Source organism: Oncorhynchus mykiss, chromosome 16 (genome assembly GCF_057628025.1).
Source record: "Oncorhynchus mykiss isolate SJ-2025 chromosome 16, ASM5762802v1, whole genome shotgun sequence".
In the NCBI taxonomy this organism is placed as follows: Eukaryota; Metazoa; Chordata; class Actinopteri; order Salmoniformes; family Salmonidae; genus Oncorhynchus; species Oncorhynchus mykiss.
The window spans coordinates 43,825,001-43,850,302 of record NC_143037.1 but is presented as its reverse complement, the minus strand read 5'-3'; the positions used below and the strand labels follow the sequence as shown (position 1 = coordinate 43,850,302).

The 25,302-nt window shown below is 44.8% G+C and overlaps 1 protein-coding gene across 2 annotated transcripts in view; it reads left to right on the top strand.

Moving 5' to 3' along the window:
* The window catches only part of LOC110491981 (low-density lipoprotein receptor-related protein 1), a 137,968-nt gene that overhangs the window by 24,399 nt on the left and 88,267 nt on the right, over positions 1-25,302 (top strand). For both annotated transcript variants that reach the window (XM_036946892.2, XM_036946893.2), the window contains exons 2-3: positions 5,073-5,195; positions 25,282-25,302. The exon at positions 25,282-25,302 is cut by the window's right edge and continues 114 nt beyond it. In XM_036946892.2, coding sequence (XP_036802787.2) covers positions 5,073-5,195; positions 25,282-25,302 — 144 coding nt within the window. The remainder of the gene's footprint in view (positions 1-5,072; positions 5,196-25,281) is intronic.

The following is a 25,302-nucleotide window of genomic DNA, read 5'->3' as shown; positions in this document are numbered from 1 at the left end:
CAGTTGAGGACTTGTGAGGCGTCTGTTTCTCAAACTAGACACTCTAACGTACTTGTCCTCTTGCTCAGTTGTGCACCGGGCCTCCCACTCGTCTTTCTATTCTGATAAGAGCCCGTTTGTGCTGTTCTGTGAGGGGAGTAGTACACAGCGTTGTACGAGATCTTCAGTTTCATGGCAATTTCTCGCATGGGATAGCACTAATTTCTCAGAAGACGAGTTTCAGAAGAAAGTTATTTGTTTCTGGCCATTTTGAGCTTGTAATCAAACCCACAAATGCTGATGCTCCAGATACTCAACTAGTCTAAAGAAGGCCAGTTTTATTGCTTCTTTTTAGCTGTGCTAACATAATTACAAAAGGGTTTTCTAATGATCAATTAGCTAATCCAAGTTTATCAATTAAAAGGCTAACGCAACGTGCCATTGGAACACAGGAGTGATGGTTGCTGATAATGGGCCTCTGTACGCCTATGTAGATACTCCATAATAATTCAGCGGTTTCCAGCTACAATAGTCATTTACAACATTAACAATGTCTACACTGTATTTCGGATCAATTTTATGTTATTTTAATGGACAAAAAAAAGTGTTTTTCTTTCAAATTGAAGGACATTTCTAAGTGACGCCAAACTTTTGTACTGTAGTGTACATATGAAATGAGTACTTGTAATTTGCTGTCAAATTGAATCTGGATCACAAATTAGAGTGATATTTTTGAGTGTAATACATAGCCCGAGGACTGTTTTGACAGTCATTGACATCAAAACGGTAGAAATACCTTATTTTAGGTGTTTTCATCCGTTTCAGTTTAGCATCCTAATATGACCTTGTTACATGTTAAACATAACAACCCCAATCACTGACTCATTCTTAGTGCGACAAGATCCCTTATGATCCTCTTGGTGGTGGTGTCCTGGATGGCAGGCAGTCTACTTGCTCCCTGTAGGCTGTCCCGTCGTTGTTGGTAATCAGACCTACTACTGTCGTGTCATCAAGTTCGCTGATGACGGCGTTGGAACTGTGTGAGGCCACTCAGTCGTGGGTGTACAGGAGGGGACCGAGGACGCACCCTTGTGGGATCCTAGTGATGAGAATCAGTGTCAAAGCTCGGCAACATTACCTCCGTCACCTCGGGGCGGCTCTTCTGAAAGTCTAGGACCCAGTTCCGTAGGGAAGAGTTCAGTCCCAGGGCCGTGAGCTTAGAGGGTGCTATAGAATTGAAGTCCGAGCTGTAGTCGATGAACAGCATCCTCACACATGCATTCATTTTTGTCCAGGTGGGTGAGGGCAGTGTTCAGTGCAATGGCGATTGCGTCGTCCTTGGATTTGTCAGGGTGGTAGGTGAGTTGGGAGGAGGTGATGTGTTCTGACTAGCTTCTCGAAGTCACTTCATGATGACGGAAGTGAGTGCTATGGGTCGTTAGTCATTCAGTTCAGTTACCTTCTGTTTTCTGGGTACAGGGATGATATTGGGCATATGGAAGCAGGTGGGGATAGCGGCCTGAGCTAGAGAGAACTTGAAAATGTCAGAACACACAACAGCCAACTGGTCTGCACATGCTCTGAGGGCGCGGCTAGGTATGTCGTCCGGGCCGGCAGCCTTGCGAGGTTTAACACATTTGAATGACTTACACAATCCTGTTGTGGCTGTTTTCCTTTTGGTTGAAATGCTGTGAGGTGAGAAATGATTAATTGATGGATGTTCCCGGAGGTCTAGTCATAACAGCACCAATGGTAATGTAATCCAAGTCACCTTTCAGAGGTGGCAGGAAAAGGAAGTCCATTTAACTGGCAATGCCAGCTCTGGCTTCCGCTGGCATCATGGCCTTTTAAATACCCCCTGTTTACTGTTTGGTCCAGCCAGTCCCAGGAGGGTAAATAAAGGCCATTCATTTATTTCTTTCATTCGTTCATTCGCCCCCCTTCTGGAGCTCAAACATATTCAAATGATTACTATCATATCCCAGGTTGATGTTGCACCGTCTGCAGCATTTTGGCCTTGCCTTTGGGGAAAACATAAGGTCGTTAATAAGGAATTAACAATCCCTCTCTCTGTCTGAGATATTTCAGTACTGTGCTTTGAAAGGGGACGACTGAGGGGAAAAGCTAGCCAGCAACCTCCAATTACCCCTGGAGGTTCTCCCGTGTGTGTGTGTGTGTGTGTGTGTGCATCTGTGTGTGTGTACACACTGGTATGGTGGAGCGTTGATAAAATTAGAATCCGCAATGTTTTATTTCCAGTTTTTATGCCCAGTCATGGAGAACAAGTGGCTGAGCTGCTCCAGGCTCGCTGCTCCGGAGAGGCGGGGGAATGATAGGGAAATGCCCGTACATAGCATCCTACTCAAGGCTTTAATACTTCCTCTGATCCCTTCTCCTACCTGAATCTATGCTCCAGGTTAGGCTTAGAAAGGCCAGGGGACGAGGAGGAGAATATCCACACACAGCAGCCTGATTTGGGCTCAGTACCACACCTCTCCTGGCCTCATTGCTGGACCTGCCCTTTTGTCTGGCTATGTTCAGCTGTTGCGACTGTCTCAAGGACGGGTAGTATCAATGGAAGGGTAGTACTGTTTATCACTGCAAGGGGAGCTAATGTATTTACAGCATGGCAGAATTGACAAATACAGGAAATGGTCATAAATGACCAATAAAGAGGAAGCTGTAACTACTAATAGCCCTCGGGCCATGGTTCGCCTCTTGTTCCATCTCAGTGGGCCCTCTTTGGGACTAGGTGTGTGCATGTCATCGAAGTTCCTTCGGTCATCGGCTTCTGTCTGTTCTTAATTTAATTATTATTATTATATATATTTTTTACTGTGTTTTCTCTCTCCCTCTGTCTTTATTTTTGCCCCTCCCCTGTGCGGTTGCTAGGGCCTTGTGAAGCTTGTGCACTCGCAGAGTCGTTCTCTCCTATCCATTCATGGTTGTGTTCACATATTACATTCCTGTCACATTGGGAAATGCCTTCATTTGGAAAACGTCTGTCCTCTCACGTCCTTGAGTGTAAATAGAGAGGCCTGGAAAGAGAGCGGCGACGTGGCTCTGAATGTTAAGTATCGTCACTCTCCTAATCATTTCAAACATCGCGGTGCTGTTAGTGTATTAAAGACGGCTGTCATTTGATCTGCAGTATACCCTTCAGCTTCTAATTGTATTTACAATAACCTGACACTCATGAGGCACCGCAGTCGAGTCCACACACACACACTCACTCCCAGGGCTCTCTAGCCTAAATCCCGTAGCATGACAGTTTAGAGAGAACATGACCACAATGATACACTGCCCCCATACTCTCTTGTGATTGCAGTCACATCACTTTCCCCTTGTGTTCTGCTCCCTTCCCCCAAACACCGCTCTGCCTGCTAAATGATGTGCTGAGGGAGGGAGGGAGAGCGAGCGAGAGGGGCCAGTTCCTGCAGAGAATCACAATGAGATGGTCTGCTATGTCCTGCGATTCTCTCTCTCTCTCTCTCTCTCTCTCTCTCTCTCTCTCTCTGTGTGTGTGTGGGACTCTGCTCTGTTTCCACAACACTGCTGCTCTTCTCTCTCTAAAACAAGTACAGTAACAATGAGGTCCCCAGCTGAGGTAGACACACGACCAATACAGTACTCTTCTCTCCTCCTGAATCCTGATTAGAGTTGGGAACCACTGTAACTGTCTGGGAGGGTTGGTTTATTTTGTCGAGTTAGTTTTGTGCTTGGTTTTAATCCTACAGCAATGATTCATTTTCATCTAGTCAACACATCGTGATCGTACTCTGCTGACTCACGAGAAGAGTCTTTGCCAACAGTATTCAACTCTGCCTCCCAACAGCACCACCTCCTCCTCCTCCGCCACCTCCTCTGCCTCCTCCTCTATCTGAATACCAATGTACTGACTGAAAGGCAGGAACCAGATACAATGAGGCAATGCTGCCAGTGTGCCAAACTAGCATATTTGTCATGTAGGACCTGGCTGTCAGCAACAAACCAGGCTGTTCCCCTCATGATCTGTGATGGAATTTTCCAGACTAAAAGGCCTTAGTCCAGGCCCAGGGTGACACACACACACCCTGTTGCTAGGTGACCATGCAGGGGTCAACACAAGGTCAATAACCCTGCTCTGTATCCAATCCACCACAGGGAGTGGAGCACCTCATTCAGAAAACAGTTTTGCCCACACTCTTCTACAAACTCACTCACTCCCAACACTGGTGCCTTTAAGTCGGTTAGCAGTTTGTTTATTTCCTCTCCCCAGACAGCCCGTTTTCCCTCTGCTTTTGATTAACCTCTGAGGGGGTTTTCAACGTAACCGACCGACCAGAAGCATTTTCATTTCTACCACAGTCATCACTGTCATTTTCTCTGACCTCTGAGAAAAATCCCGGTGTGGTATTTCTGAGCAGTACGTGTCAGCAGAGATTGTTGAGGTTGGTTTACCACATGGTAGCACCACAGAGTAGCTCTGACGGCCCTCTAGCTCTGCCCCTCTGCTGACATGGTTAAACTGAAACTCACACCTGGGTTCAAATAGTATTTGCCATCTCTCAAATACTCTAGCTGCCCTTGATTGAGCTTGCCTGGCACTATTAAACCAATGGCATAGTCCCAAAATGTGCAACCCCGCCCAGCGGACACTCCAGGCAAGGCTCCACCAAACGCTGAAAGTATTTGAAATCAAATAAATAGTACTTGAGACCAAGTCTGGTCTGGTAAGACTCAGCCACACTCTGGGAAACCTTGTGAAGCGCCACTTTAATTAGGCCAGTTTATGCGAGTCTATATGCTAACGATGTAACAACCAGCCCACAAAAAAAAAAAAACACCAAAAGCAACAACAGTCCTGATCCAATGAATGTCTTCACTAGTGGTTCTCTAGCCTACTTTCTGTTTAGTTGAAAATAAAACATTCATACCTTCTTTTTTTTTCTTCCAGAAATACAGGCACAATAATGCAGTATAGTGGAAAATCGTAGAATTACATATGTCGTTGTATTACAGGATCTCTGGGGGGGAACAATTCTCCAAAAATAACCAAGGACTCTGTGATAAATGTTGGTAATAACACCTTGTCTGTGTTTTGTATGTTCCAGCTCCGAAGACCTGCAGTCCTAAGCAGTTTGTGTGTAAGGACCAGGTGACATGCATCTCTAAAGGATGGCGCTGCGATGGAGAGAAGGACTGTCCGGACGGATCAGACGAAGCACCCGATATCTGTAAGTACAGTTAGCCTGCATGTTACGTGATATCTGATACCCGTAAGTTCAGTTCTAGTATAGCCCTCTACAGCAGGGTTTCTTCAACTTTTTCAGCCTTAGGACCCAAATGAGAAATCCTGTGTGTTCCTGGGTCCCAAGCTTAGGAAAATATGCAACTATACGTAAATATCGGTACATTTCATTGCCCTTATGCCTAAAACAAAAATGCAATAAAGACAAAAACAAATAACAAAGAAATACCCATAAATATCTTTTCATGTTTATTTTTCCCCGTTAAAAACACTCTTACACACCTGTCTAGGTGGGAACTTTTTCTGTTAAAATACATATATTTTTTTAAATTCTGAACTGGAATAAACTGATTGATCATCACACAGATGTAGACCAGAACATACATACACACACACACACACACACACACACACACACACACACACACACACACACACACACACAGTCCTAATGGTGTGTGTTGCTGGTTGAAGTTTTCAACAAGCATGTCTATTCTGGGCTCAGTTTTTGACAGTCCAACACTGAGGTCATACTCAGCATCGACACTGTTTCTGTACTTGAGAACCCTGACTCGCATAGGAGGTGCCAAACTGGATCAGAACATCTTGCTGCTTTCTCAGTCAGGCAGGAGACCACTTCCTGCTGCAGATGAGCAACAAGGAACTGTGTGAGTGTTTGTCCTAAAAAAGTTCTAGCTTCAATCAGTTTATTCCAGTTCAGAATAAAAATGATTACTTGCAACAGTTCCAACCTAGACTTGTTTTCAACAATAATTTCTACAGTAAAATGTACAGTAGGCCTGATCATTGTTCATCTTCCTCTGTACCGTGTCTTAGGGTTGCACTATCAGGAGCTAGTTAGCTTGCTTTGGCTAACGTTAGCTATTAGCTGTGTAACGTTAAAAGGCCAGGGGATTGTTTGAAAGAGAAACTCGCATCTACTACTATGAGAGGGAGTACTCCCTTATTTCTGCTTATCATCACTTGTTATAAAATGACGACAATGCCTTGTTAGTTGACTGACTTTTCCGATTTCGAAGCAAGCACTGTTTCCTGGAGCATTCTACCCTGCTCTGAAATGACTCCCTGGGTTTACTGTCATGTCCAGTAGTGCCTGGATGTTTGGTCAGGACGTGTTGTTTTATAAATTTTGTTCGTTTCAAGAGACTCATTACTAAGCACTTCCCCGCACAAAACGCAAAGTTTGTATGAAAGAGACAAAATTTGTCGCTGTATTTGCGTTTCAAGACGATTGAGCTCAGTCAGAACTTGTGGCTGGCATGCGTCCATTTCATGACAGCGTTGAGGAATAGCCAATCAGTGGCTTGAACCACAGTGCTGCAGAGTGTGGGTCACGGTGTGATCTTCCAAGAAAACTGCAGAGAAAATATCTGGTAAACCGCGACGCACACGCGGCATCTCCCACTCAGAGACCGCTGCTGAGCAGAGAGCACTTGGCCAAATCAATTCCAGTAATTTAATGAAATAATTACACATTTCTGTCGCGAGCCGCCATTTACCAGGTTCATACTTTTAAGAAACGCTGCGCTACAGCCAACAGCGAGCAGGGCAAGCCCCCCCCCCCCCCAAGTCACTTATGTTTAACAACTCCTTGAAAGGTGGCCCTAAAGCTTCTGTAGGGCCACCTCTCTGTGGAGGTGCCCTCAGGGCTGCTGTAGCCTGTAGGACATTGCGTTTAGATGTTACGATTGTTCTTAGCACCACTGACCTTCCTTCCCGTTCAGCTCATCCACAGATGATCTCCAGTACAAACCACGGTGGCCATTTCTTTGCGCTCACGTCACCATTTTAATTAGTGCAGTAAAGAGATGAAGCCTTGTTCAGACAGTGTAACATTGGGTCAGGTTCTGCCCTCTCCGTCTGTCTGAAGGACACCAGTGTAGAGACTGCCCTGTCCGACTGCCCAGTCTGGCCCAGTTATAGTCTAGTGAGTTAATGGCTCTCTCTAACGACGTCCGGTTGTTTAGTCTGGCTGTTCAGAGGGATGTCTGCTCGTGTCTAGACTCGGCCTCATCTCATCTGTGTGGTCTCTCTGAGAGGCCGGGCCTCAGGCAAGACCGTCACAGATGACAGCCACCCTCTCCGTCTCTGCACCCAGACACTCACTATGTAATGGGTGTGAGTGTATATGGTATGGAGGAGATTATAATGGTGACTAATTGCGATGCGTCTCTCGTCATAGGGCGACGACTCATCAGACGAGTTGGGGCTCTGTAAAATCTGTTACATTTTTTACTTGATTACGTTTAGTTTTTCCCCAAATTCTGTTTTCTCAGTTTTTTTCCAATATTACACTTTTCCACCCAATTTTTTTTTATTTTTTAAACGTTTTATTTCTTACAAGGAAATTGGATGTTCTAAGTCCACAACAATACTGAAACCACATCAGGTGACCACTTTTGATTTTTGGGTGCATTTACCCTTTAAAGGTGGAATATGCATAAATCGCGCCACCATTTCCTGGTTGCAAAAATTTGAATTGTTTGCATCACTACTCTGGACGGTTCTGACTATATATATATATATATATATATATATATGTGTGTGTGTGAACAACTACAAATACCTAGGTGTCTGGCTAGACTGTAAACTCTCCTTCCAGACTCATATTAAACATCTCCAATCCAAAATGAAATCTAGAATCGGCTTCCTATTTTGCAGCAAAGCCTCCATCACTCACGCCGCCAAACATACCCTCGTAAAACTGACCATCCTACCGATCCTCGACTTTGGCGATGTCATTTACAAAATAGCCTCCAACACACTACTCAACATATTGGATGCAGTCTATCACAGTGCCATCTGTTTTGTCACCAAAGCCTGTTATACCACCCACCACTGCGACCTGTATGCTCTAGTCGGCTGGCCCTTGCTACATATTCATTGCCAGACCCACTGTCTCCAGGTAATATATAAGTCTATGCTAGGTAAAGCTCCGCCTTATCTCAGCTCACTGGTCACGATGACAACACCCACCCGTAGGGCGCGGTCCAGCAGGTATATCTCACTGGTTGTCCTCAAAGAAAACACCTCCTTTGGCCGCCTTTCCTTCCAGTTCTCTGCTGCCAATGACTGGAACGAATTTCAAAACTCGCTGAAGCTGGAGACCTATATTTCCCTCACTATCTTTAAACATCAGCTATCTGAGCAGCTAACCGATCGCTGCAGCTGTACATAGCCCATCTGTAAATGTCCCACCCAATCTACCTACCTCATCCCCAAATTGTTTTTAATTACTTTTCTGCTAATTTGCACACCAGTATTTCTACTTGCACATCATCATCTGTTCATCTATCACTCCAATGTTAACTTGCTAAACTGTAATTGCTTCGCTACTATGGCCTATTTAAATAAAGGTGAAATTATCTTTTTAAACACAAACACACAGACAGGGGTATTCCTGTGCCGTTTCAGAACGTTACAGGAAAATATGAATTAGTGATGCATTTTTTGTTCATGTCTTATTATTAACTTGGGCAAGTAATGCATTTTCTAATAAGTATAAAATATTTAGTTGATTTGTTACGAAGTTCAATAAATGTTTGAATGTTGTTGAATTCGGTTTTAATGTCTGGATTCTGTGATTCTGTCCGCGTTCTCCCTGCAATGCAGATTTTATTGGGCCCTACAAGTGGCTGACACCCAGAATGATGTCGTTTGTTATTGCTGGAGAAAAACACTTAAGTATTCACAGATGGACCTTTTGGATCCTAAATGTATGAAATGCATAAATAGTGCAATAAATATTTTCTGTTGCCTTAATAGATAAATGAAACGTTAATGTTGGTGTTAAAATTGAGAAAGGGAACTTTTATGTTGCTGCATATCATTGTTTCTGAGCTTGAATGTGTCTCCCATCCAGGGATGGGTCAACAAGTTCTCTGGCAAATTCTCTTGTAGCCTATCCTAGCCTGGTTCCAGATGTGTTTGTGCTGTCTTGCCAACTCCTGTGGTCATTGGCGTGACAATGGCCAGTAAAAGTTGGCGAGACCGTACAAGCTAATCTGGATACAAGCTGTATCCTATATCCCCCTCTAGATCGCCAATATCTGGCAGTTCAATGAGTACATGGGACGCTCAGGCCAACTTTAAAAAAAAAAAAATTATACAAATGTTGGTTGCCTCAGTCTGAGTTAAAATGTGTTGTCTGGAGATTAACTAGAAAGTCACAGTGCAAAATACTCTCCACTTTCTTCCTCTTTCTCTCTCCCATTGGTCAAGGACCAATGGAATACTCCTAAAATAATATGGAATAGTTCCATCTAGTGTTTGAAGTGAAGTGTTTGAAAGGAAACGCATACTAGTTGAACCCAGGTCTGATTTCACCCCCTAAATGGAAAAGGGTGTAAAAGAAAAGCAGCCGGTTTCTCCATTCCTCCAGCGCTAACAGGGTCTTTAATAACGTGTAGCCTGCCTGACTGACACTCCTCCTAACCCCCGGTTCTCCTCTAGTCTAAACATACACACACACACACACTACCAACTCCCTGTCCTTCTTGTCTTGCCTAGACAGTCTAGTCTCCAACCCCCTTCACTCTCCTCTCCGTCGTCCTTCATGCCAAACTAACACTCTGACTCCTCTTTAATGGACGAGTCCACTCGAGAAAGGTCAGCTTGCACATGAAGCTATTGTTACCTCTGACTTTCACTGAGTTATTGGGAAAAAATGTTGAATTAAATCCTATGCCAAAAAACCCTACAATGGCTGGTTTCTCAAGGCACAGTCAATCTGTTTTGATGTAGAGCTTCCGAGGGTGACACGTTATTTTGGATAGTCCATCTGTAGATCAGTAACGTTTCAACTATATACTTAAAAAAATATATATATTTCACCTTTTATTTAACCAGGTAGGCCAGTTGAGAACAAGTTCTCATTTACAACTGTGACCAAGCCAATATAAAGCAAAGCAGTGTGACACAAACAACACAGAGTTACACATGGAATAAACAAACGTACAGTCAATAACACAATAGAAAAATCTATGTACAGTGTGTGCAAATGTAGAAAGATTAGGGAGGTAAAGGCAATAAATAGGCCATAGTGGTGAAATAATTACAGTTTTAGCACTAACACAGGAGTGATAGATGTGCAGATGATGATGTGCAAGTAGAGATACTGGGGTGCAAAAGAGCAACAAACAAAAAAACAATATGGGGATGAGGTAGTTGAGTGGGCTATTTACAGATGTGCAGTCATCGATAAGCTGCTCTGACAGATGACGCCACTAACGCCACCCCGGAAATGAACCTTAACGCTTCTACGCTTATTTTAAACCCTGAACGTACCTTTAGGAAGCGGGTGCTTATCGACAGCTAGTTTGTTGACGATCCATCTGTAGATGCTCTACAGATGGTCATACTATCAGGACTATCCAAATAGAGTGTGACCCTTCCGAGACGTATCACGTTGATTGTCATTTCAAACGCCAGAGCCGAGACAGATTTGAATAGAAGCGTTGGCCCTACAGCTCCATTTTGAAATCTGCAGACATCAAGATCACCGGTGTGCCGGAGTTTCCTTTCAGTTCCACCAGAGGCTGAAGGAACAGGAGTGACTGTGTGACGGGTTTAATTGACCCGAACTGATCTTGATGGGCTCCCGGTGGCTGAAACGCTGCTCTCCACACAGTCCTCTTCAGTCAGATGAAACACTGCATTGTCTATGTGGGCAAATGACATGAGTGGTATGGACATTTCACTTACATCCAATTGCTTTGTAGCCTAACTGATTATGGGCGGGGGGGGGGGGGGGGGGGGTGCAGTTCAGTCTTTCAGGAGTTTAATGTATTTTACTATTCATTTCACTCCTCAAGCAGGCATTCAGTATGTGCAATCTTTCAAATCCTATTTGAACCCAGGTCCGAGTACTACAGCCGCGTTCAGGTCAGCCGTGGCCATTCTCTTCCCTACTTTAAAGCCAACAGCGTGAGAGACACTCTGCCTAACAGGCTGTAAACAATGAGGCCTCTCTCTCTCTCTCTCTCGATAAACACTCCAACACCGTATGGAGATGAGTAACTGAGGGTCTGGCCCAGAGCCCCAAAACAGGACCGATATTACCACACGTCAACCACATGTCAACCCAGGAGTGACTAGGCTCTGTGGAGGCAGTCAGTGGGCTGTCCAGAATCCCATACTAGGCTGAAGAGCAGGACAGATATAACCACATATCATCAACTCAGCAGTCTGTGTAGATTTCTCTCTCTTAGACAGGTTGAACCTTCTCTGTTGACTTCTGTTGTATCCCGTCGTTGCCTTTTCCAGGAAAATAAAAAAAAAAGCAGTAGAGATGCCAGAACAGCAATAGAACAGGACAGATAAAAAAAATAAAAATAATAATTAACCTTTTATTTAACTAGGCAGGTCAGTTGAGAACAAATTCTTATTTACAATGACGGCCTACAGATAACTCAAATCAAATTGTATTTGTCACGCGCGCCGAAAACGACCGGTGAAGAATTTACCGTGAAATGCTCGCTCACGAGCCCTTCCCAACGAGTTAAAAAAAATAACACGCAGTAACACAAGGAGTAAAATACACAGTTATTCCTGAGTATCAACCCAGGAATGACTGGTTAGCCTGGTCCCAGATCTGTTTGTGCTCTACTCCCATTGGTGTGGTTGTCCTAGCCAAACATGACAATGAGTGGCAGGGATCGGGCATGATGGCACCAACCTCCTGTCTAGTGACTGTTGCTCTGTGGGGGCAGTGGCTCTAGGGTGTCCATACTGGACTCGCAACGTAAAGGAGATGGGGGTTAACAAACTTATCTGTGTTTAAGGAGTTCAAGGCGTTCGTTGTTTTGTTCCAAAAGTGAAACGTTTAGTTGCCTACTGAATTCAAAGGTTTAACTCGGCCTGTTAATAGTTCTCTACGAACACACTCAGACACTCTCTTTACAGAGATCTGGCTTTCTACACCGAGCTTTTAGTTCAAACGTCAGGGGGTGTAAACACAACTCCCTGCTCTTTCCCAATAGTTTCGTTTTGACATGCCTCCCCCGTGACCAAAGTACAATCAAGTGGGTGTGTTGTCGGGAATCAGAGTACTGTAATTACAGCATTATAACCAGTTTCAGTTAATTACTAACTAGCAGATTGTGTCCCAAGGTATTTTCAATTCACACACACACTTCTCTTTCTCAATTTTTCTCTTGTTCCCTTTTTCTTATTTCTCTCTCTCTCTCTCTCCCCCTTGTCGTGTTGTTGTTCTATCTTTCTATCCATAGAAGAATTATGGTGTCTGTTCTCTCTCATCTTTTTTCTTTCCCTCTCTCCCTCCCTCTTAGTATGTATCCCCCCCGCCCCTCTCCCCCCCTGTTGTTGTTGCTGTTCTATATTTCTATCCATAGATCAGATGCCATCATTCTTCTATTTCCCCCTTCTTTCTCTCTCTCCCCTCCCTGCCTATCTCCTGTCGTCTGGCTGTTGTTCAATCTCCCGCTCTGCCGGATCCCCCTGGTGCTGTACTCAGTGATTTGTACTGTAAATCAGACGCTGTGACTGAGCAGGCGAAGCTGGCAGCCAACGTGGACCTTGCTTATTTCTTTAAGTAGGTCAATATATCATCAGGAAAATGCCGCTCCACTCACTGTGAAAGAACAGACATAAAGCAACAAGGAACCCCCTGCCCTCTACTTTCTCTCCTCTCTCTCTCTCTCTCTCTCTCTCTCTCTCTCTCTCTCTCTCTCTCTCTCTCTCTCTCCTGAGCAACACACAGCCAGTAGCCTGGACCCCACATCTGTTTGTTGTCTTGACAACTCCTGTAGTCATTGTCATATAGGAGTTGGCTATACAGCACAAACAGATCTGGGACCAGGCTATATGAATCCAAGCTCTCATGCTGAACATTAAACCCACTTAACCCTTACGCAACGACTAGTTAACTAAAACCATCATGAATTTCACATGTTGAGTCATTTAGCAGACGCTCTTATCCAGGGCGACTGACAGTTCGTGCGTTCATTTGAAGATCGCTAGGCGGGACAACCACACATCAGTCGTAGTGGTTGTGTGTTTAACTGCAAGCCCTAGCGCGCCGCATTTTCGATAAATACCACCGCTAGTAATCCAAATGATAGTCCTTGCAGCAAAACCCATCGCCATAAATTCACCTGCAGGCCATCTTAATAGCAGGCGGAGGGGGGATTTTTTTTTACGGAAAGCGTGTGGGTTTGTCTGGTGACGATCATTGTGCTTTGATCTACAACCCTGGGAACCCGCCCAGGAACTAAACCTGCAGGAAGACAGCAGTGCTCCACTGCTGTTCTGTCTGTCTCACTCTATCTGTCTGTCTGGGGTTGTAATTGCCGTTATTGCACTGTCATTACGCAGCCCCATTTACCTACATTGTAATCATCCTGAGGGGGGTAAAGACACAGACTCAGACAGACATCGGTTCAAATAGTATTTGCTTTCTTTCAAATCATTTTGAGAGTTTTGATTGAGCCTGTCTGTTCGCCAGATGGGCCGTCTTTACACATTTGGGACTATTCTGTTGGTTCCATTGTGCCGGGTAAGCTCAATCAAGCACAGTTATGTTTTGTAGCAAAACAAATACCATCTAAACCCAGATCTGACGCAGACGGAGCTAGTGAGGCAGGAACGAGAGGTTGTAAGCTAACGTGGGGCTCTGGCATACAGTAGTGGTGATGGTTGTTGATGCCGGGAGTCACTGTAGAGCGTTCTCGCTTATAGCCTTTTTAGGAGGAGCGGGGGGTCAGCGGTCACCTTGATGGTCTAGGGGCCTGGGGGCCGTTTTTAGGGGGGGGGGGGGGGGCAGAAGGTTGGCGGGTTGCCAGGTACACGGCCCATAGTCAGGACCCCCCCCCCCCCTCTTTCTCTCTGTCTCCTTTTTTTGTTGTTGTCTCTCCCTCTCTTTCTCCCTCCGTCTCGGTCTCTTTCTCTCGCACTTTCCTTCTCCCCTCCTCCCTCCCAGAGCGTCGATGCTCCCAGACAACCATCAGCCTGTTGCGTGTACAGGCCTGTGTCTGCAGGTGTGACCCTATAAACCCCTCTCTGTGGGCTCCCTCCATGCAGTGCAACACTGCATGCTTCCTATTGCTTAGAAACACAAGACTTCGCCCCAAGTGTCCTTCAGCTCAGCCAGGGCTCAGGAAGTGGCCCACAGTGACACCAGCCTTCATGATTGAGCTACAATGAGTCATGTTCCTCGCTGTGTTCTTCCTTTTTGTGATTCTAAAGGCTTTTTAAAAAAAAAAAAGTTATTTAAACTGCATGTTATTCAGCTAATGTACAATAAGTGAATCTGTTGTGATGGTGAGATTGTGTGTCTGGGGGCGTACAAAGTTGTCTCCTTGAAGTCTGTAGCAGGTCATTACATAACGGATCTGTCTTACCTCAGGAATCCCCTCTAATGGCACAGTACAGGAACAGGAAGAGCGAAACCAAAGCATCAACCAGGGATCCACGTACTTTATGCACTTCTTAAAACACCCAGGGTTGGTGAGGTGGGGTAGGAAGGTAGGTGGGTGTGTTTTGAGTGCATGTCTTTGTGTTTTGAGAGAAGAAGTGAATCTATTTCAGGTAGGCAAAGTATCAGAAAGCAAACATAAATTCACTGGGTGAAACTACAGTGTGCTCCCCTGTCTCTCTCTCGATGCACCGTCAGCATGTACCCACTCATGCATTTCCCAACGTATTTATTTCCATGCTTTTCGTCCAGTTTCTTTGTGTTGTGTTTATACTGTCGTGTAATGGACTATGAGGTTAGGACATTTTACAGGACCGGATTCTGTTATTTTCTAAAGTAAGCGAATGGGCCGAACGCTTACAAAAGTATTTTGCCTGAATGAAATCCAACCGACTCCTAATTGAGGACTGAGGCGTCTTTTTTTGTTGTTGTTGTAAGCGCTTTATACATGGAACCAAATGCGCTGTTCAAATGTATTCGTTGGTTTGTTCTGCCGTTGTTCGTGAGGCACATACTGCAGGAATAAACCCTACGGCGGGCTTTAATTTTTTTTTTATTACAATGCAAGTTGCAATGTCATAATGGTGGTTCCAGCTAGTTTTGAGATCTGCAAAGTACCCGGAAGACAAAACCGTCTGTAAGTCTGTGTGCAATTAGGTGCTTTGTGATGCGATGCCAGAGCCACGTTCATTGTGGTTTGGTTGCAGAAATGCAGCAACTGGGACCAGATGTTTGAATGGGTCTCTGTAGTAAGTAAGCACTTTCTCTCTCCTTTAGATGAGTCTCTCTCGATTCAACCTAAGCCACTTTATGCAACAATTTACTAACCTTCCCCGCAATTCTTTATTCAATTTTCTCCCTGCCCTTTTCAAATCAAATGTATTTATATAGCCCTTTGTACATCAGCTGATATCTCAAAGTGCTGTACAGAAACCCAGCCTAAAACCTCAAAACAGCAAGCAATGCAGGTGTTGAAGCACGTTGTCTAGGAAAAACTCCCTAGAAAGGCCAAAACCTAGGAAGAAACCTAGAGGGGGACCAGGCTATGAGGGGTGGGCCAGTTCTCTTCTGGCTGTGCCAGGTGGAGATTATAACAGAACATGGCCAAGATGTTCAAATGTTCATAAATGACCAGCATGGTCTGGGACAGGTAGCATGTCCGGTGAACAGGTCAGGATTCCATAGCCGCAGGCAGAACAGTTGAAACTGGAGCAGCAGCACGGCCAGGTGGACTGGGGACAGCAAGGAGTCATCATGCCAGGTAGTCCTGAGGCATGGCCCTAGGGCTCGGGTCCTCCGAAAGAGAGAATTAGAGAGAGCATACTTAAATTCACACAGGACACCGGATAAGACAGGAGAAGTACTCCAGATATAACAAACTGACCCTAGCCCCCCGACACACAAATTACTGCAGCATAAATACTGGAGGCTGAGACAGTAGGGGTCAGGAGACACTGTGGCCCCATCCGATGATACCCCCGGACAGGGCCAAACAGGAAGGATATAACCCCACCCACTTTGCCAAAGCACAGCCCCCACACCACTAGAGGGATATCTTCAACCACCAACTTACCATCCTGAGACAAGGCAGAGTATAGCCCACAAAGATCTCTGCCATGGCACCACCCAAGGTGGGGCGCCAACCCAGACAGGAAGATCACATCAGTGACTCAACCCACTCAAGTGACGCACCCCTCCACCAGTAAGCCAGTGCCCCTGTAATAGGGTTAGAGGCTGAGAATCCCAGTTCTCCATTTAGCATGCTAATGTCCAAGATGGGCTGGTCGAGATGCATTTGAATCATGTAAATCGCTTTGCCTTTGTATTCAGAAGGTATGTTAACAGCTTCTATTCAGTCAGTGGGAGAAAACGAGCTGGAAAACTATGGTCAATTAGCACTTGTTAACTTCCAGCCGCTCCCTATAGTTCTATTGAAGCACTCTAGCCCTCTGGTATACCAACCCCTTCCTTGTTCCTATGGGGGCACCATGCTCCAAGACAACCACGACCTCCCTAAAGTCACCTAGCTGACCCCCTCGAAAGCTCCAACTCTGCTTATATCACTACGTAATTGTTGTAGTTTAGCATCAGGGGACTCACTATGGTCCAGTCCTCTGGAATGACAGCATAGACAGATGGAATGTAATATTGACAACGACAGCTGATGGGTCCATGCCTGTACAGGATAAAGATGCTGAGAGGAGTGATGTGTCCACACTGTGGTATTATTACAGCCACACACACACACACACACACACACACACACACACACACTGGAGGTGGATGGTTATGGAGGATGCTGTAGCCTGAAGCTTCCGAGGAGAGCTGGGTGATTGAGTTATCTGCTCGCTGCAGCTTCCCGAGCTAGCCAGGCCCCGGGCGGCAAGGCCACACATCAAGGTTATCTGTACATCTTGTGCCCTTGAGCCCCGACTGGAGGCTGTGTGTGTCAGTGTGTGGCCCCCGTTTGTCTGAGCCGTCTGTCTGTCATGCATCGGCTGACTCTTCCCCCTGGGAAGAGGGAAAGAGCAGAGGGGTGGAGGCCATATACAGTTGTGAGTGCATACATTTTCATATTTTGTTTGTACTGGTCCCCCATGGGAACGGAACCCACATTCAGCTGAGCCACACAGGACTGAGATGTGGAGGATTTAGGAGTGGTGTGGATGTGGGAGTGGTGTGGATGTGGGAGGGGTGGGGATGTAGGGGTGGTGTGGATGTAGGGGTGGTGGGGATGTAGGGGTGGTGGGGATGTAGGGGTGGTGGGGATGTAGGGGTGGTGGGGATGTAAGGGTGGTGGGGATGTAGGGGTGGTGGGGATGTAAGGGTGGTGGGGATGTAAGGGTGGTGGGGATGTAGGGGTGGTGGGGATGTAGGGGTGGTGGGGAGAAACGGTGGAGGGATGGAGACACCAGTGGAGGAAACATCTGTGAACTAAAGGAGTGTCAGGGAATGGCTTATCCGAGGGGAAAATGATCTTTTATACAACAGAAAATTACCAGATTAGGACTGTCTCCCAATTGACACCCTGGTCCCTATTTAGTGCACTACCTTTGACCAGGACCTGTAGGGCTCTGGTGAAAAGTAGTGCACTATATGGAGGATATGGTGAGATTTGGGACGCGGCCTAGTATTCAGCATTCAGGAAGTGGGTTTGCATTCTAAAGCTAAAATAATCCCTTTAGAGAGAAATGGTCTTGTACTGTTCGAGGCAGGGGGAGGTTCTCTCCAGTTGCCCATCGTGTGTGTGTGTGCGTGCTCATTGTCCCGTTAACAGGGGCTGCTGTAGAGGTTGGAGGGGCAGCAGGTGCAGACGCTTCCAGACACACACACACACACACACACACACACACACACACACACACACACACACAGACTTCCACAGAGGAAGGAGCAAAGCCCTGTAAATCCCTCAGACCGGTGCTCCGGAGCCCTCTTCACCCTCCAAGGCCTGTCAGTAGCCAGGGAATACAGGGCTTTCTCACGCCAGACAGGCATCGCTTCTGTCTTCCCTCTGTCTCTTCTGGTGCTATCTTTTGACACACACACATACACACATTCTCTTCCCCCCCACCCCCACTTCTCCCTCTGCCTCGCCTCTCCCTCTATCTCTCTCTCCACTCTACAGCCATGCTGACTATCTAGACATAGCAAGCAAGCCTCTGTTCTCTTGTCCTCAAATCTAATTTCTTCAGTCTTTCCTCTTGTGTAATTGGCGCTGTGTTTTTAGTTTTTTTACCTTACCTTTCAAACATGTTAGTCATCCTCTGTTCCCTTTTCCTGGCTGGCTGTCTCACCACTATCACCCCCAGTGCTATTTTAGGCGATATTCAAAGGGACTGTTTTGTTGTATCTGAAGTTGTAAAGAAAAGTCTGACATTATGTTCGTGGAGATATCCTCATGATATCCTGCCTTTTTCTAACAACCTCTGGAGATATGAAACATTTATAAAATGCTGTTCTGCTATTTATTAATTCAGACGAGGTGGGAGTCTGGGAGAGAGTTTATGGAATTGGATTGAATGTTGTGTAGAAAACACTATGTCTGAGATGGGGCTTACATGAACAATCACTTTGTCGGGAGAGTTATAAGTGTTTTGCAGGAGCCTCTGCCCTCTCTGACATGTGATCACTGGACGTATTAGTTAAATGTCACCTCCACATGTCTGGATTTGGCAACACGGATGATTTCATTCGTTCCGGTAGGCATGTGTCCTCGGTGTGTAAGCTCTCTACGAGAGCTGTGTTTATAGGTCTGGTACTGTAGGGTCAGGCAGGGCAGACCACGCATATGTTTGTACTGAGTAGTTACTGTCCGGTACACTGTTGATGCATCTCAAATAGCACCATATTTCCTTTTCATAGTCCACTACTTCAGTCAAATGTAGTGTCTTTTTTTTTATATAGGGAGTAGGGTGCTATTTGGGACGTTGCCTCTGATTCCAGTGTAGTCACTAGCCAGGCCTTTGACCCTGCCTGAGGTACATGTTCATTACAGTTGACAGCAGTCTGAATGGGAGTCAGAGGCCTGGCGGTGGAGCCACGGACCCCTGTAGGACGGGAAGAAACCCAGGCCTTTATACCGAGGACAAAAGCGCGACGGGGGGTGGGGGGGGGGGGGGTCACAATTTATGGTCTTTATGTAACCACACTCGCTGGGGAAAGGGGGGCGAGGGGTAGGGGGGGAGGTAGTAGGGGTTGGTTGAGGTGACAGAAGGAGGTGAAAGAGTCTGAGGTGGTTAGGGGGAAGGTATAGTTTCGCCTTGTCTCATCTCACACCTGAAACAAAGACCTGCATGGAATGAAACCGATATCCCCACTTTAGACTGGCTCTATAGGCCATAGTCATTAACATCCCCGAAGAAACAGCGAGGATTCCCTCCCCTTCCATTTAGTATCATCACCATTAGGTGATCAGACCAGGGAGTTCATTAGATTGCTGTAATTATCCCTCATTGGGAGCAGTCATGAGTGTTGGAGATGTCATTTATCTCAGTAGCTCTCCATACGCGACGCCCTCCATACTGCTCCAATACGCTCCATACCTTGTTCTGACACGCACCCTTTTTGTCTCTCTCCAAGGATCCGGCTGCCGCGCACACGCACAACTTTATGCCGTTGAAATGGAATGGGGAATAATTAGTTACAGAGGTGGATTGTGAATTACAAAACCAATGTCTATTGTGCAGGGATCACACTGCACTCCCCTGTCTAATGTTCTAATTTTCTCATCTGTAACTGTTGTTCGTTGGGAAGAATGAGCCTTGCAACATTCAGAGAGAAAATAGTTGCAGGGGTCACTTCACGTTAATTGATCCCGGGTTGTTATAAGGAACTCAGCCATTTTTCATCGTTAGAATGTTGTAGGAAATGCTGGTCTTGGCTTCAAACCAGAATTGTGTTTTTCTAGAGACCCGAGGTGGCGGAAGGCAAGGCTGGCCTCCCTTTGACTGTGCTGCGCAGCAATGTGCTGACCGGTGCCACTGACAGATCAAGGAGGAAGTCACTCGGCAGCCGTTGCCTGTGTGGTGTGGGAGAGTTGGTCTGTGTCACTCGATAGACGGCCAACAACTTCCCAGACAGGCCAGAGGCCACCATTTATTATCCTCATCTTAAAGTCACTGTGTAATCCGGTATGGTTGTCTTGTGTCCCGCTCCCTGCTATTAAATTCCTCCTTTTCCTTTCTGTTTACTTTCCTCATGCAACTCTTAGGTCTTACGCAGACCTTTCGGGCTTAGCAAGGGTTTTGGCATTCTTATTACCCGCTATATCTAGTTTTTCCCCAGGGCATTATTTTCCTTTTTGATTTCAATGGACTGTTTGGGACAACAGTAAATCGACAATGTGTCCCGTACCGGGTTTGGAGTGTTGCCAAACAGAGACATTCTGTGGGCTAGCTAGTTTGTTTCATATCCTGCAGTCTATTGTGAAAAGGCTCAGAGTTGATTGAATGTAAAGCAGGAGCTTTGAGAGGACAAGATGTTGGGAGGTCTGGGTATGAGGCAGTGTCCCCTGGAGTGGCTAATCTACTTGTAAGAGATTTATATTGAGCTATTTTATTATGTCTAACTAAGACGACTTGCTGTTCCATTGCTGTTCCGGCGCATTACTGTGGTTTACTGTGGTAGAACTGCGTCTACATTCAAATACTATTGAGGTATTTCATTCTATCTAAAGGCTCAGGTACCTGCGGCACTGGTGCTGAGCCAGGTGTAGTACTACACTGAAGTAGAGCGGAGTCTGCGTAGACGTTTCTGTGGTGGAGGCACAGTGACTGTGAAGTGTGACTACCTTATGTGGTGGCTGTAGGTATGATAGACTGAGGACTCTCCCTGAATGTCGTAAAGGCTCCTAAATGGGAAACGGATGCATTTCAAACTGACTACCAGTGATGTCTTCGGGCACTTGTAGCGTGTTTTATCCACTGTCTATGACAGATAATCTGTTTAGAAGCATCTGTTATTGCATTGTGACTTCAGAATGAATTTACCTTGGAGACATTGGGGAGCATATAATACCACTTTACCCCATGCAGGTCTTTCTCTCTGCAGTCGGCTTGGCTAGTCTATGATTTAGTTTAGTTTTTGTTATAACTTCAAACGCCTGGTTGTACTTGACCTCACCTCAAGAAAATAACACATTAAGAACCTTCAACTATTCTTATGAAATCCAAACCTCGCAAGACACTCCAAAGCTAATGTTTTCTTCTTCTCCTGCACATGAGGCAAGGCTTTCTCTTTCGTCTCACGCTCTCTCGCTCCCTCTGTCATTCGCTCTCTCTCTCTCTACAGGACCAAATATAAACCCTACCAACCCAAAAAGGACTGTGGGGTTGATGGTATTCTAAATGAAATGGTAACATATACAGACCACAAATTCCAATTGGCTATACTTAAACTCTTTTAACATCATTCTCAGCTTTTTACCAAATTACTGTACGACAGACCACGTATTCACCCTGCACACCCTAATTGACAAACAAACCAAAACAAAGGCAAAGTCTTCTCATGCTTTGTTGATTTCAAAAAAAGATTTTGGCTCAATTTGCAATTAGCATGAGATTCTGCAATACAAATTGATGGAAAGGGGTGTTGGGGGGGGGGGGGGGGGGGGGGGGGGTGTACGACATAAAATCCATGTACACGAATAACAAGTGTGTGTTTAAATTGGCATAAAACACACATTTCTTTCCACAGGGATGCAGCTTAAGCCCCACCCTCTCCAACACAGATCACAGATTACTGCACCTGTACATAGCCCACCTATAATTTAGCCCTAACAACTACTATTTATTTATTTTGCTCCTTTGCACCCCATTATTTTTATTTCTACTTTGCACTTTGCACATTCTTCCATTGCAAATCTACCATTCCAGTGTTTTACTTGCTATATTGTATTTACTTTGCCACCATGGCCTTTTTTTTGCCTTTACCTCCCTTATCTCACCTCATTTGCTCACATCGTATTTAGACTTGTTTATACTGTATTATTGACTGTATGTTTGTTTTAGTCCATGTGTAACTCTGTGTCGTTGTATGTGTTGAACTGCTTTGCTTTATCTTGGCCAGGTCGCAATTGTAAATGAGAACTTGTTCTCAACTTGCCTACCTGGTTAAATAAAGGTGAAAAAAAAAATGTATATCAATGAATTGGTGAGGGCAATAGAACAGTCGGCCTCACCCTACTAGAATCTGAAGTCAAATGTTTACTGTTTGCTGATCTGGTGCTTCTGTCCCCAACCAAGGAGGGGATACAGCAGCACCTAGATCTTCTGCACAGATTCTGGTACAGATTCCTCTCGAGTCACAAAATGCAGAAATATAGATCAAATGAATCACTAACCTTTGATCTTCTTCAGATGACACTCATAGGACATCATGTTACACAATACATGTATGTTTTGTTCGATAATGTGCATATTTATATCCAAAAATCTCAGTTTACATTGGCGCGTTACGTGCAGTAATGTTTTGATTCCAAAACATCCGGTGATATTGCAGAAATATTCATAATAAACATTGACAAAAGATACAACTGTTATTCACAGAATTAAATATAGACTTCTCCTTAATGAAATCGCTGTGTCAGATTTCAAAAAAACTTTACGGAAATAATAATCTGAGAATGGCGCTCAGAACCCAAAACAGCCAGAGGAATATCCGCCATTTGAGTCAACAGACATTAGAAATTACACCATAAATATTCACTTTGATGATCTTCATCAGAAGGCACTCCCAGGAATCCCAGTTCGACAATAAATGACTGATTTGTTCCATAAAGTCCATCATTTATGTCCAAATAGCCACTTGTTGTTAGCGTGTTCAGCCCAGTAATCCATCTTCATGAGGCGCAGGCACTTCGTCCAGACAAAAACTCAAAAAGTTCCGTTACAGTCCTTTAGAAATATGTCAATCGATGTATGGAATCAATCTTTAGGATGTTTTTAACATAAAACATCAATAATGTTCCAACCGAAGAATTCCTTTGTCTGAAGAAAAGCACTGGAACGAGAGGTAACTCTGTCGGGAGTGCACGTCATGAGACCAAGGCACTCTTCCAGACCACAGACCACAAGACAGTTGACATCTAGTGAAAGCCATAGGAAGTGCAACTTTATCCATATCTCAATGTGTATTCGGTAGGCCAAGCTTTGAAAAACTACAAACCTCAGATGTCCCACTTCCTGGTTGGATTTTTCTCAGGTTTTCGCTTGCCATATGAGTTCTGTTATACTCACATACATCATTCAAACAGTTTTAGAAACTTCAGAGTGTTTTCTATCCAATACTAATAATAACATGCATATATTAGCATCTGGGACAGAGTAGGAGGCAGTTCACTCTGGGCACGCTATTCATCCAAATGTGAAAATGCTGCCCCCTATAGCAAAAGGGTTAAGATAGACATCACCTACCGAGAGATGAACCTGGAGAAGAGCCCCCTATGCAAGCTGGTCCTGGGGCTCTGTTCACGAACACAAACAGACCTCACAGAGCTCCAGGACAGCAACACAAATAGACATAACCAAATCATGAGAAAACAAAAAGATAATTACTTGACACATTGGAAAGATTTTACAAAAAAACTAAGCAAACTAGAATGCTATTTAGCTTTAAAAAGAGAGTACACAGTGGCAGAATACCTGACCACTGTGACTGACCCAAAATTAGGAAATCTTTTGACTATGTACAGACTCAGTGAGCATTGAGAAAGGCCGTCGTAGGCAGACCTTGCTCTCAAGAGAAGACAGGCTATGTGCACACTGTCCACAAAATGAGGTAGAAACTGAGCTGCACTTCCTGACCTCCTGCCAAATGTATGACCATATCAGAGACTCATATTTCCCTCAGATTACACAGACCCACAAGAATTTGAAAAAAACAAATCCAATGTTGATAAACTCCCATATCTATTGGTTGAAATACCAGTGTGCCGTCACAACAGCAAGATTTGTGACCTGTTGCCACAAGAAAAGGGCAACCAGTGAAGCACAAACACCACTGTAAATACAACCTATATTTATGTTTATTTATTTTCCCTTTTGTACTTTAACTATTTGCGCATCATTACAGCAGTGTATATAGACATAATATGACATTTAAAATGTCTTCATTCTTCTGGAACTTTTGTGATTGTAATGTTTACTGTACATTTTTTATTGTTTATTTAACTTTTGTTTGATCTATTTCACTTGCTTTGGCAATGTAAACATGTGTTTCCCATTCCAATAAAGCCCATTAAATTCAATTGAGGGGTGGGGGCAAAAAGAGAGAGAGACAGATGAGAAATCCTAGTTTCTTTTGGAGAGGAAGAGAGAGAGAGAGAGAGAGAGAGACCACTTGGTATTATTTACCATTTGTTGACTGTAATATACAATATTCCTTTGTCAAAAGGTTCCTGTCTGAAATGGAGTTATTTATTCAGTGTGTTCCCCTGTACACAGGACTTTGGTCCCATCTAACAAGCGTTTTTTTTTTAAACGTTCGTTGTCAGGGATGTGGTTTTGAATTCTAACTTACCGTGTGTGCTTGCGGGAACAGGTGCGTTGACATGTTTTTTTTCTGTTAAAGAGCAGAACAAAAAAAAAAAACATTGTCCAATCCCAAGCTAGCAGCCTAGGTAGGAGCTCTAAGATCCTCTCAGCGCCGTGGCAACACAACGACCTTTAAGCAATATTCAGAGCTGTTCTGTACGGTCAGCTCATGGCCTAACGCAAACCGCTAGATACCCCTGCCCTGCCTAATAGACTGCCGTCAGTCCACTACTTATCGCAGCACGGCCAGTGAATGGTGAGGCTACAGCCTGGCAGGACCTATTTAACACGGAACACTTCTCCATAGCGGTCTGGCTGAAGCTGACTGGCTAAACGACATTGTGATTGACCCTTTTTAAAGATGTTCTCCTCTTTTGAAAACATTTTTAAACATCAGTGAATAAAAGTCAGAGCTTGTTTTTTTTAAGTCCCTGATTTTGTTTTGAGGGTGTTTTTTGAAGCTGATATTTGTAAATGTAGTCGTGTTTGCAGGGTGCCATCCTACGACTTTTACTCGTTCCTGTGGTACATTTTGATCCCGGACTAATGTGTGCGTCTGTCTGCTGTGCGTTTTTGTGTTACAGGTCCACACAGAGTGTCCCGGT